This window comes from Ictalurus punctatus, chromosome 28 (assembly GCF_001660625.3).
Source record: "Ictalurus punctatus breed USDA103 chromosome 28, Coco_2.0, whole genome shotgun sequence".
Classification (NCBI taxonomy): domain Eukaryota; kingdom Metazoa; phylum Chordata; class Actinopteri; order Siluriformes; family Ictaluridae; genus Ictalurus; species Ictalurus punctatus.
Window position 1 is genome coordinate 10,644,326 of NC_030443.2, and position 11,939 is coordinate 10,656,264.

Sequence of the window (11,939 nt, forward strand, 5' to 3'; positions counted from 1 at the left end):
ATCGGTATTATTTACATTTTAAGCTATTTTGTGTGTAATTACGCAATGGCCCAGGATCTTATCACTTTTTTTTTCCATAGGGATTTGCAGCCAGAAACCAAAGAACTCAAAGTTAGATTAGTGGAGCGCAATAGCAAAGGAGAACGTAAGTCAGTCCTCATTACCAAGTAACCATATCTGAACATGTTTTACTAAAACCGAAACATATTGGCATACTTCAAACCCATTATATAAAATGCTAGACACTATTGTATTTGGAGTCAGTATGGCTACCCTTTCTATTTCTAAACACTAACGTGTTATTTTATTTTTTTTAAATGTCCCATTTGTTAGAATTCTTGCCAGGCCACGCTTGTTTATCCCTGGATATCCCTAAGAGGAGTCCCAGTGGGCAACAAAAGCTTTCAATTACACCAGGTCATGGCCTAACACCGACGGCTACTGTCATGTTGGAGGTAAGAAGCGTGTTGAAATGATCTTCGTGATGAAATAAAAAAATAAAATAGGTATATTTAAGCACTATGTATCATTCGTAATCTCACACTGAGTTCTGATAAACCATCGAACCATTATTTCATAGACGTGTGTCTTATTATATCAGTTTACTTCTCGTCACTAATTAAGAGCTACACACACTTTGTTCGTTTTCCATGGACATGAGTTTTGTTAGCATCTTGTGCTGAGATGTTGTGTGTCTTTTCCTCACAGCTCATGTACGTGGAGCTGAATGACGTGCGTGGATTTCATAACGCCACCCCGCTCCGCTCCTCGCTCACGCCGTCCAAAAAAGTGGACGTGGACCGTACGATCATGCCAGACGGCACTATCGTCACTACGGTCACCACCATCCAGTCACGGCCAAAGCTGGACCGCAAACAAGGTAGCGTCATCGGAGCCTTTCATCAGATTTACATTATAGTAATACCTAACCAAGCCAATGTGAAGTAAAAAAAGGGCAAAGTGTAGCTGAATGAATAGTAGGGTTAACATAAAATCTATATTGATCATTTTGAATTTGGATATACTCTTTTGTTGGTAAATAGTAAAATTCCAGCATTTATTAGACCCTTAAACCTGCTATGCTATGGCTCTGTTCTTTTTCTTGATTAATTTTCTTTATTCCACAGCATGGTTGAATCCTCGAATCTGATTGGTCAGTAGATGTGCATTATTGTCGTAGAACAGCACAGGTCATTCCAGCTGTAACAAACGATTAAGGTTAATATTCATGCGCTCCTTTTAGTACGTTATTGTTTCTATAGTACAGTGAGGGGAAAAAAGTATTTGATCCCATGCTGATTTTGTACGTTTGCCCACTGACAAAGAAATGATCAGTCTATAATTTTAATGGTAGATTTATTTGAACAGTGAGAGACAGAATAACAACAAGAAAATCCAGAAAAACGCATGTCAAAAATGTTATAAATTGATTTGCATTTTAATGAGGGAAATAAGTATTTGACCCCGTCTCAATCAGAAAGATTTCTGGCTCCCAGAAATGGCCTCCTTTAAGAGTGTGCTCCTAATCTCAGCTTGTTACCTGTCTAAAAGACACCTGTCCATAGAAGCAATCAATCAATCAGATTCCAAACTCTCCACCATGGCCAAGACCAAAGAGCTCTCCGAGGATGTCAGGGACAAGATTGTAGACCTACACAAGTCTGGAATGGGCTACAAGACCATTGCCAAGCAGCTTGGTGAGAAGGTGACAACAGTTGGTGCGATTATTCGCAAATGAAAGAAACACAAAAGAACTGTCAATCTCCCTCGGCCTGGGGCTCCATGCAAGATCTCACCTCGTGGAGTTGCAATGATCATGTGATCAACAGTGAGGAATCAGCCCAGAACTACACGGTAGGATCTTGTCAATGATCTCAAGGCAGCTTGGACCATAGTCACCAAGAAAACAATTGGTAACACACTACGCCATGAAGGACTGAAATCCTGCAGCGCCCGCAAGGTCCCCCTGCTCAAGAAAGCACATATACATGCCCGTCTGAAGTTTGCCAATGAACATCTGAATGATTCAGAGGACAACTGGGTGAAAGTGTTGTGGTCAGATGAGACCAAAATGGAGCTCTTTGGCATCAACTCAACTCGCCGTGTTTGGAGGAGGAGGAATGCTGCCTATGACCCCAAGAACACCATCCCCACCGTCAAACATGGAGGTGGAAACATTATGCTTTGGGGGTGTTTTTCTGCTAAGGGGACAGGACAACTTCACCGCATCAAAGGGACGATGGACGGGGCCATGTACCGTCAAATCTTGGGTGAGAACCTCCTTCCCTCAGCCAGGGCATTGAAAATGGGTCGTTGATGGGTATTCCAGCATGACAATGACCCAAAACGCACGGCCAAGGCGACAAAGGAGTGGCTCAAGAAGAAGCACATTAAGGTCCTGGAGTGGCCTAGCCAGTCTCCAGACCTTAATCCCATAGAAAATCTGTGGGGGGAGCTGAAGGTTCGAGTTGCCAAACGTCAGCCTCAAAATCTTAATGACTTGGAGAAGATCTGCAAAGAGGAGTGGGACAAAATCCCTCCTGAGATGTGTGCAAACCTGGTGGCCAAATACAAGAAACGTCTGACCTCTGTGATTGCCAACAAGGGTTTTGCCACCAAGTACTAAGTCATGTTTTGCAGAGGGGTCAAATACTTATTTCCCTCATTAAAATGCAAATCAATTTATAACATTTTTGACATGCGTTTTTCTGGATTTTCTTGTTGTTATTCTGTCTCTCACTGTTCAAATAAATCTACCATTAAAATTATAGACTGATCATTTCTTTGTCAGTGGGCAAACGTACAAAATCAGCAGGGGATCAAATACTTTTTTCCCGCACTGTAACAGCTTGTACATAGGGACTTGTATGGTGGACGCTCCACATAACACAAGACTAATAATAAACTTGTTGTTTAACAAAGTAATTCTTATAAGTACTAATGTGGTGAATTTTTTTTTTTAGGAGACATTATTTAACATTTATAGAAGGATGGTTGTAAACGCTCTCAGTCTCGGGTTACGCGTTATGGTTTCTCTGTTTTCACTGTAAAATGATGGGCAGAGTGAGCGCGCGTGAGAGAGGGAGAGACTGGTGAAGAACAACTGTTTGGTGTGGTTGTAACATCACACCCCCGGCATGCATTAGTTTCATATAACATCACGGTCTGGAGTGTGTTACTCCTTACTGCTGTAACTGATAAAAGTGCATGTTGTTCATTGATTAATAAAAGGATTGTAATCCATGGCAAATTTCTGTGGTATAAGAGGAATAAAATACTTCAAGACATACTGTTATTGGTAATTAATCAACTCAGGCATGTCTCTGCTTTGTGTTGGGCCGCTTTACACCACCCATTACTGATTATTTTCCTGTAACAGCACACCTCATTATGATTTATTCTGTACTTATTATTACCCTTTATGTTTTTTGCCTGCCTGGGTGTGCGAGTAGGAGATTCTCCCTCCAAGTCTCCATCTAAGGTGGAGGTTACGGAGAAAAGACCGACAGTGCTGACAGAAAGCTTCCAGAGCCGAGCCAGCATCAGCCCCACTTCCAGCAGTCAGTCCTCCATTACGTTTTGCCTATTAAGGCTTTTAAAGCACTACGGTCTAATAGTAATTCATTAAATAAGCAATGATCGTCTTATAATGGTTCAGTACAAGTTGTCCATTTATTTGTGTGTGTGTGTGTGTGTGTGTGTGTGTGTGTGTGTGCGCGCATGCATTTGTGTATCCCTGCAGCAAGCCCCATCTCAAATGGGCTGGATCCTGTAGCAGAGACAGCAATCCGGCAGCTGACCGAGTCGGCCAGTAAGACGGTGAAGAAAACTCCCACTAAACGCAGCACCCTCATAATCTCTGGAGTGTCAAAGGTGAGATGATGTCAAAGGGTGATGTAAAAAGATTGTCCCAGCTTGTGCTGTCGTAATTCTTCTACCTTGGACCTTCTTCCCCAACTCATGAATTAGACTACTTTCAGCAATTTTCTCAAGTAGGACATCGCGTAGGCCAGTGTGTAATATTTCCTTATGTTACCAAACTTAAAAGATACAGTTACGCCTGAAAACATCACCGAGACAACCATATGGCAGTCGTCTTTTTTTTTTTTTTTTATTCAATCATAGCTCTCTTATTAAGGTGCTTATCCAGTTACTCACCAATTTAAACAATGAAAATCAATGGCACTTTGTAATATCTGTCAGCTACTGTACTGTATCTTAGCCCCAGTAATACGGTATAATGCATTTAGGCTAAATCATGGGGGAGGTAAATGTGTAATCACTACATAAGGGTGAAATCCAAGCTCCTCAGTTGGCCAGTTTTTGGATTGATAATTTTAGTTTGGAGACAAGTCTGTAGTTTTCACAGACTCCTGAACATTTCACATTGTGTTTAAAATTACTGAGGATAACTGGTGATCTTGTGATTTATGTACAATAAATACAATGTACAATAAGTAGTAAAAATAAAGATGAGCGACATCTCATCATGGCAATGGCCACTCAGCAGTTTGCACTGACACAGTGTCCCACACATTCCCCTCTTAAAGTATTAAAACAGCAAGGCCAGTTCTTTTTCATTTGGGTTTGAGAACAAAATATGAATATTAGATGATGGGATCAGAGTTTCAGCTTTCATTTCCTGATATTTACATCTAGATGCGTTCAACAACTTACAACCTGGCACCTTGGTGGCAGACTACCCAATCGTTAGGTGAGCATAAGTATAGGAACAGATAAATAAAGTAAACTACACTTAATATTTGAATGTCCCTTGCTTGCAATAACCGCATCAAGCCAGCGACCCACTGGGGGTTCTCCCTTCAGTCTCCTCTTCATGAGGTGAAGTGCATGCTCAACTGGGTTTTGGTCTGGTGATGGACTTGGCCAGTCTTAAACCTTTCCCTTTTTTTCCATAATGATGTCTTTTATTGTGTTGGCATTGTGTTGGCATTGTGTTTTGGGTCATTGTTTTGCTGTGTGATGCTTAGGGTCATTGTCTTGCTAACAGTTGGATGAATTTCTCTGTAAATTGGCAGACAGAATGTTTTTGTAGACCTCTGAATTCATTCTGCTGCTAACACCATGAATTACATCATCAATAAAGATTAGTGAGCCTGTTTCAGAAAGAGCCATGCAAGCCCAAGCCATGACACTTCCTCCACCATGCTAGACTGAAGTTCCTATGTTTTGGATCATTAGCAGGTTGTTTCTTTCTCCTCACTTTGGCCTTTCAATCACCTTGGTAGAGGTTAATCGTGGTTCAAGAATTGTTACGGCTCATCCCTCCATTTTTAGTCAAATATATATATATATATAATATTCAGAATTCCAATCTGGCCTTCAGATTCTTGCTGTTGATGAGTGGTTTTCATCTTGTGGTATGGCCTCTATATTTCTGCTCCTGAAGTCTTCCTCGAATGGTGGATTGTGATACCTTCACCCCTGCCCTGTGGAGGTTGTTGATGTCACTGACTGTTGTTTACAGGTTTTTCTTCACAACTATCACAATCTATCTGTCATCAACTGCTGTTTCCCTTGGCTGACCTGTTCAGTGTCTGGTTGTTAGTACACCAGTGGTTTCTTTCTTTTTTTAGGACTTTCCAAATTGTTGTATTGGATATGTCCAATGCTTGTGTGATGGCTCTCATAGGTATTCCCTCTTTTCTCAGCTTCAAAATGGCTTGCTTTTCTTACATAGACATCTCTCTGATTTTCATGTTGGTTTATCCTTTTTAACAACAAATTCAGTCTTCCCGGGTGAAACCTAGGGCTCAAAACAAGAGTAGACATTCAGAGCTATTAATATTGTTTAAACAATCAATCTTCAGGGCACACCTGGGCAACCCCTGTCGGTCACATGTTACAATATTTTTGATCACTTGAAAAACCAAAGGTGCCAAGTTCTAAGTTGTTTAACACATCTAAATAGAATTGGCCTTGTCTTTCCAATACTTTCAGAGTGGACTGTAATAAGTTGCTTAGTTTTTATACTTTCCATTTATGAGGCAGTGATACATGATTTTTTTTTTTTTTTTTTTTTTGTGGATATTTTGATTTGTATCTATACCCAAGTGGGCAATTACAGAAAAGTAACGTTGTGTAGTGTGAGCAGTACAGTGATTCTTTAGAAAGCCACATAAAACGTACATAATTTCCCACTTAGCTAATTAGCTGTGACACATTGGCTTCTGTAGTTTTACACTAGAACTATGAGGCTAATGTACAGTAATGAGGCGGCTGTGGTTCAGGTGGTAGAGCGGGTTGTCCACTAGTCGTAGGGTTGGCGGTTTGATTCCCGGCCCACATGACTCCACATACTGAAGTGTCCTTGGGCAAGACACTAAGCCCCAAAGTTGCTCCCAATGGCAAGTTAGCGCCTTGCATGGCAGTATGTAATGAGGCGGCTGTGGTTCAGGTGGTAGAGCGGGTTGTCCACTAGTCGTAGGGTTGGCGGTTTGATTCCCGGCCCACATGACTCCACATACTGAAGTGTCCTTGGGCAAGACACTAAGCCCCAAAGTTGCTCCCAATGGCAAGTTAGCGCCTTGCATGGCAGCTCTGCTACTGTTGGTGTGTGAGTGTGTGTGTGAATGATTGAATGAGACACAGTGTAAAGCGCTTTGAATGAAAGCACTATATAAGTGCACCATTTAATGTAAAAGGTTTTTTTTTTTTTTTTGTTAAATTTTGTGCAAATATCTGCAAGAAACGTTATCCAGGTCTTCATAGATTTCACTGAGACTTATTGATATGATTTAGGGCACAGTGTGACTTACTGTAATCCACAGTATATACATGAACAAAACTTCATTGTGTAGCTGAACACTGGAGCCTAATGTGGGCAGAATCAATTTTTTTTTTCTTTTTTTTTTCAGATTATTACTTTCACATTGATTGCAATTTATAAATACTGCAAATCCATTCTTTTCCATATAAGCCTATTTAATATTGAGATTATGTAGCTTAAGGTCGATTTCAGCAAAAATACATAAAGATTTTGACAGTCTTTCACTGTCTGTTAGCTACATTAACATTGTAGCTCCAGTGTAAAGCTAAAGACACAGACATCAGACACTAAATATGCTTTGGCTCAATCACTAAACAAAAAGATTTGTCACATTGATTTTCCTTCCACTCTCCAGGTTCCCATTACAGAAGACGACTCTGCGCTGTCGGTGGGCTATGCTGCAGCCATGGACGCTGCCTTGCAGGGGGACAGTTCTCCCGCTGGGGCCCCCAACCACCACGGAGCTGCTGCACACCAGGAAACAGATGAGACCACACCTTCTGACGCGTCTGAGAGGCCATCTGTGGACGACGTGGAGTCAGAGACGGGCTCTACAGGAGCGCTCGAGACACGCAGCCTCAAAGATCATAAAGGTAAGCTGTGATAGGAAAACATTTGGGGAAACTGGAATACAGTAAATACACTGTTTATTAGGAGCACGTGGCTTGTAGCTACTCACTGGATGTTATCAGTGGAATTATTTATAATATTTACACATTATAATATTTCTATAAATGACCGGCTTTTCATCTCATCTTGAAAATTGACTGCTCAACTGGATTTAAATGGACTTATGTGTATGTAGATTTATATAAAAATCTTTTTCATTTTCAACATCCTCTTTTCATCTGCAACATCTGGTCCCTTAAGGCAGATGTTCTCAAACTTTTAGCAGCCATGGACCCCTTTAAGTGTAAAATCTGTTCCACTGATTTCTTTTTTTATTCATGGACAACATTTGACATTATTTATTCATGAACATTATTTAAATGTGTAAAATATATTTTGTCTATAAGTGGTAGATGTGGTAGATATTTTTATTCCAGAATTTTCCAACAATGGAACACATTATGTCTAAGTAGACCTCATTTATTGGTTATTTTATGATTACCTTATGTATTATTGCTTATTTTCTCCTTACAAGTGACTAGTTAAAGGGTATATAGCAATAACAACTCAATAATAAATATACAAACTCTAAAAATGGTTGTGATAAAAAAAATAATAAATCTCAGAAATCCTGGCTAAGCTTCATGGACTGCTGGGGATCCCACTTTGAGAACCACTGTCTTAAGGATCTTGGTGTAATACTACTACTACTACCACTACTACTACTACTATAGTATAAATACAACTACAGTTTATTTTCTGACTTTGATTGTGTGTCGCAGTGGGCTTCCTCCGGAGTGGCACCAAGCTCTTGTTCCGCAGGAGACACAGGGAGAAGAACTCCAGCTTCAGCCAATCCCACGAGGACGTCACCAACCTGGACAATGACCCGCCCACGGCTTCCTGCTCCTCCAGTGGTCGCAAGAAATCCGGAAGCTTCTCCCGTCGCCTCATCAAACGCTTCTCCTTCCGCTCATCTAAAAGCAAGGGAAAAACCAGTTCTTCAAACGGAGGAGCCAGCTCGCTTGACAATTGAATCACGAACAGAGACAGGGGAAAGACATGGTGCAGGCGCCAGTCGAAATAACGTTTGAAGGAGTAGTGTAAACAGAAAACAAGTTTGTGATTTGTGGTGTTCATTTTTCAAAGCCTTTTGTGAGACTCTGTCATCATTAGGGCCAAAAGGCCGAATTTTGACCCTTCGTGTCCAACGTACTTGACCCACGCAAACGATAAGGACAGATTGCTCAGGCTGAAATCTAACATATGGGAAACACAAAGGGTTTGTGAACTTCTGAAAGACTTGTGATTGTCTAAACTGTTTATTTAGTAAAATACTTCAAACGGCTGCTTTTCTGGATAATAAGGAAGAACAACAGTAGGAGAGTGAAATGCTGTTTCATACGTTCAGCACAAGGAGGCGATGTGAGCCAATCCTCATCAAAACCTCCCACTTTATGTTGCTATGTGTTTCTATTATTTATTTTAATTTCCATCAGCTGCACTTTGGGACTTTATCAGATTGTTTACAGCGCCGGTGAGCGTTTTCATCTCGTTTTATCACTTTGTGCTTTCTGACACTAAATGATTACTCCTTACCAAACCGGGAGATTCACATATTACATATGGTGCAGCTAGTACTGTGTGCTTAGTTGTTTTTGCTGTAGTTATTGGCAATTTAGATCAAATAAGCAAGCTCTGTTTTTCAAATAGTGGTACTTATTTGCCTTTCATCGTGGCACAGTCTTCTTTTATAATATTTATTTGTGAACAAAAACAATATATCTCGGTTATGTTTGAGGGAAATTTGGCTTGTAAGTTAGGACAGGTGGTGGAGATAAACTAAGTAAAGTGATCTATGTTTATTCTTACATTATATTTAGTTACATTTACATTAAGTTGAAAAAATATTTCAGGGTTCATGCATATGGAAAAAAAAACAACCTCAGGGGACATTAACAGTTTGTGCAAATAATTTTCCATCTTTTCAACACCAATCCCAGAAATTTGCTCCAAACCTACAGTAAATTTACATCCTTTTTTTCTTACTTGCAATAACCCCCTTCCCCAGCATGGGTATTTTAAAGAACCTGGCCTAAATACGTGTAAATAGCGTTGTTTAAATGAGAATGCTTTCATGTGTAAATAAAATGTGGAGGAGAAGGCCATTTCTCAATTGTTATTTAAATTGCCTTTGCACCTCAAATGGTAGGCTTTACAAGAACAGTTTAATTCCTTACTCATCCCAAATTTCAATGCTTTAAAAAAAAAGATTTAACTATACAAATAATTTGTCCCACTTATAAAGTGAAGTACTACAGATCTTGTCTTGTTTTTAGCCCCGTCTCAATGCTCTTTGACTGCAAATCGTCACATTCCATCGCATGGCCGTATTCTTCCAAGCTTTGTCATAGGATTAAAAATCATATACAAGTCAATAATGTTTTAAAGGAATCATACAATGCCAGGATGTGTGGTTTCGTTTCCAGTCTCTTCTCTACTGCGTGAATGGAAACATCACACTAAACAATAACTTTAGAGACCCAGAATGTTTTTATTTCACAACAGTGAAGAGACGAAAGTCCCCTCAGATAGTCGGAGCTATATATTACCATGTGGCAATGTTTAATTTATTCTGAATAAATTATTTTTGAAAAATGTATTCTTTTTTGGTTCTTTTCTTAACCCTGATTGTGTTTCTCTTCAAACGCAAGAATACGTTTTGCTCCTATAAAAGTAATGTAACTGAATGCCATGGCCAGTAAATGCAAAAAAAAAAAAAAAAAAAAAAAAAGTAATACAGCAGTATAAGAGATTTTGTATTTCCTCAGACAATAATCTTGTTGATTATGAATATCACTAAGAGGATACTCTGTGTGATGAGTTTTAAGGTTAGATTAGGACTTTTGATTGGCAAGATTGTTAAGAATTTTGCAAGGAAACCAATAAAAATAGATTTGCTTCCCTCTGGGTTTATTTTTATTTATTTATTTATTTTTGTGCATGTGTACCACAAGGCCTTTAAATGAACCCCTTCCTGATTACAGGTTTAACATCTTTAAGAATAATTTAACGCTTTTTAATATATAATATTAAAATTTTTTCTTTCTCTCAAACTTTGAAATCTCTCTCTCTCTCTCTCTCTCTCTCTCTCTCTCTCTCTCTCTCTCTGCAGTCTAACAAATTAATACACCTTGTCCCGAGACTACAAAGTCCTGACAGCTGCGTCATCCTCATTCACAGAGCGAGATTATTTTGGTTATGAATAAATCTTCTCCTATCGCTAATGCATCCCACACATAATCTTCTCACATATATCACAAGTTCACAACATTTTAAAATTCTAAACATGCTTGGAATTCATCAGCTCTTTGTCGGCTGATCAGCTGTGTGTCTAGAATTTGAGAAATTCGAGATTCTAAATTCTAAATCCCCCCTCCCCCAAAATTCCTGTGTTCACTTTCCGCACAAAATTCAGTCACTTTAAATTCAGAGGGAGTGTGTTTAATTGGTTTGAATTTTCCGCCTAAACATGATGGGCATAAATAAAAGCCAATGGTAGCGCAGACAGACACAACCACCCAATGAGCTCGCAGCACGAATCAGCAGGGCTGTGATTGGTGTGTCGTTTTGCGCTGTTTATGCACAGCAGATTTACACCAATGACAGTTCACATCCTGTGCCGCATTCGTTGTGACAGCAAATGAGATTCTTCGTTCATGCGGCGGTAACCAATGAAAAGTTGGGGGCGGGTAGAAGCGCCTGCTTTCGGTCTGCCCTTAAATACTGCAGCAACAAGCAGTGTAGTCCATATTGATTTCTTTTTAGCTGGAAGAAGCAGAAGAAGATCTCTACAAGCATGTCTGGAAGAGGCAAAACCGGAGGAAAAGCCCGCGCTAAGGCCAAGACTCGCAGCTCCCGCGCCGGTCTCCAGTTCCCCGTCGGACGCGTGCATCGTCTCCTGCGGAAAGGAAACTACGCCGAGCGGGTGGGTGCTGGCGCCCCTGTGTACCTGGCCGCCGTGCTCGAGTATCTGACCGCTGAGATCCTGGAGTTGGCGGGGAACGCAGCGCGAGACAACAAGAAGACCCGCATCATTCCTCGGCATCTCCAGCTCGCCGTCCGCAACGACGAAGAGTTGAACAAACTGCTCGGCGGAGTGACCATCGCTCAGGGTGGTGTGTTGCCCAACATACAGGCCGTTCTGCTGCCCAAGAAGACCGGCCAGGCCGCACCGAGTTCCGGCAAGGCGGGAAAGAAAAGCTCCTCTCAGTCCCAAGAATACTAAACAATGACTCGGACTCGTGCTGATTAACATCAAAAAACCCAAAGGCCCTTTTAAGGGCCGCCCAGCTTACATAAAAAGAGCAATTTCCATTGTCCATGTGTTCATGTGCTTTTCTACGATTCTGAATAAATGTCTTTTTTCGCTAACTTGACACGCTAATGTCTGGTATCTTTTGTTAGTAAAACGCCGTTTGTTTCATTCTCGGATGTAACGCATTTAACTGTGGGGTTTTTTTTTCCTCCCATGAAAATC

The 11,939-nt window shown here is 40.5% G+C and overlaps 2 protein-coding genes across 3 annotated transcripts in view; both read left to right on the plus strand.

Moving 5' to 3' along the window:
- c2cd2l (c2cd2 like) overlaps positions 1 to 10,193 on the plus strand; it is a 56,379-nt gene extending 46,186 nt beyond the window's left edge. For both annotated transcript variants that reach the window (XM_017460077.3, XM_017460076.3), the window contains 7 exons: positions 81 to 145; positions 334 to 455; positions 709 to 880; positions 3,453 to 3,560; positions 3,743 to 3,873; positions 7,146 to 7,383; positions 8,182 to 10,193. In XM_017460077.3, the coding sequence (XP_017315566.2) occupies positions 81 to 145; positions 334 to 455; positions 709 to 880; positions 3,453 to 3,560; positions 3,743 to 3,873; positions 7,146 to 7,383; positions 8,182 to 8,435 (1,090 nt within the window). In that variant the 3' untranslated portion in view covers positions 8,436 to 10,193. The remainder of the gene's footprint in view (positions 1 to 80; positions 146 to 333; positions 456 to 708; positions 881 to 3,452; positions 3,561 to 3,742; positions 3,874 to 7,145; positions 7,384 to 8,181) is intronic.
- Positions 10,194 to 11,161: 968 nt separating this feature from the next.
- Positions 11,162 to 11,838, plus strand: LOC108260105 (histone H2AX). Its single transcript, XM_017460083.3, has one exon. The coding sequence runs from the start codon at positions 11,259 to 11,261 to the stop codon at positions 11,685 to 11,687; it is 429 nt and encodes a 142-aa protein (XP_017315572.1). The 5' UTR covers positions 11,162 to 11,258; the 3' UTR covers positions 11,688 to 11,838.
- Positions 11,839 to 11,939: the final 101 nt, after the last annotated feature.

What these genes read in the sequence shown, in the direction of transcription:
- LOC108260105 (XM_017460083.3), top strand. Translation starts at nt 11,259, where the DNA reads ATGTCTGGAAGAGGCAAAACCGGAGGAAAAGCCCGCGCTAAGGCCAAG.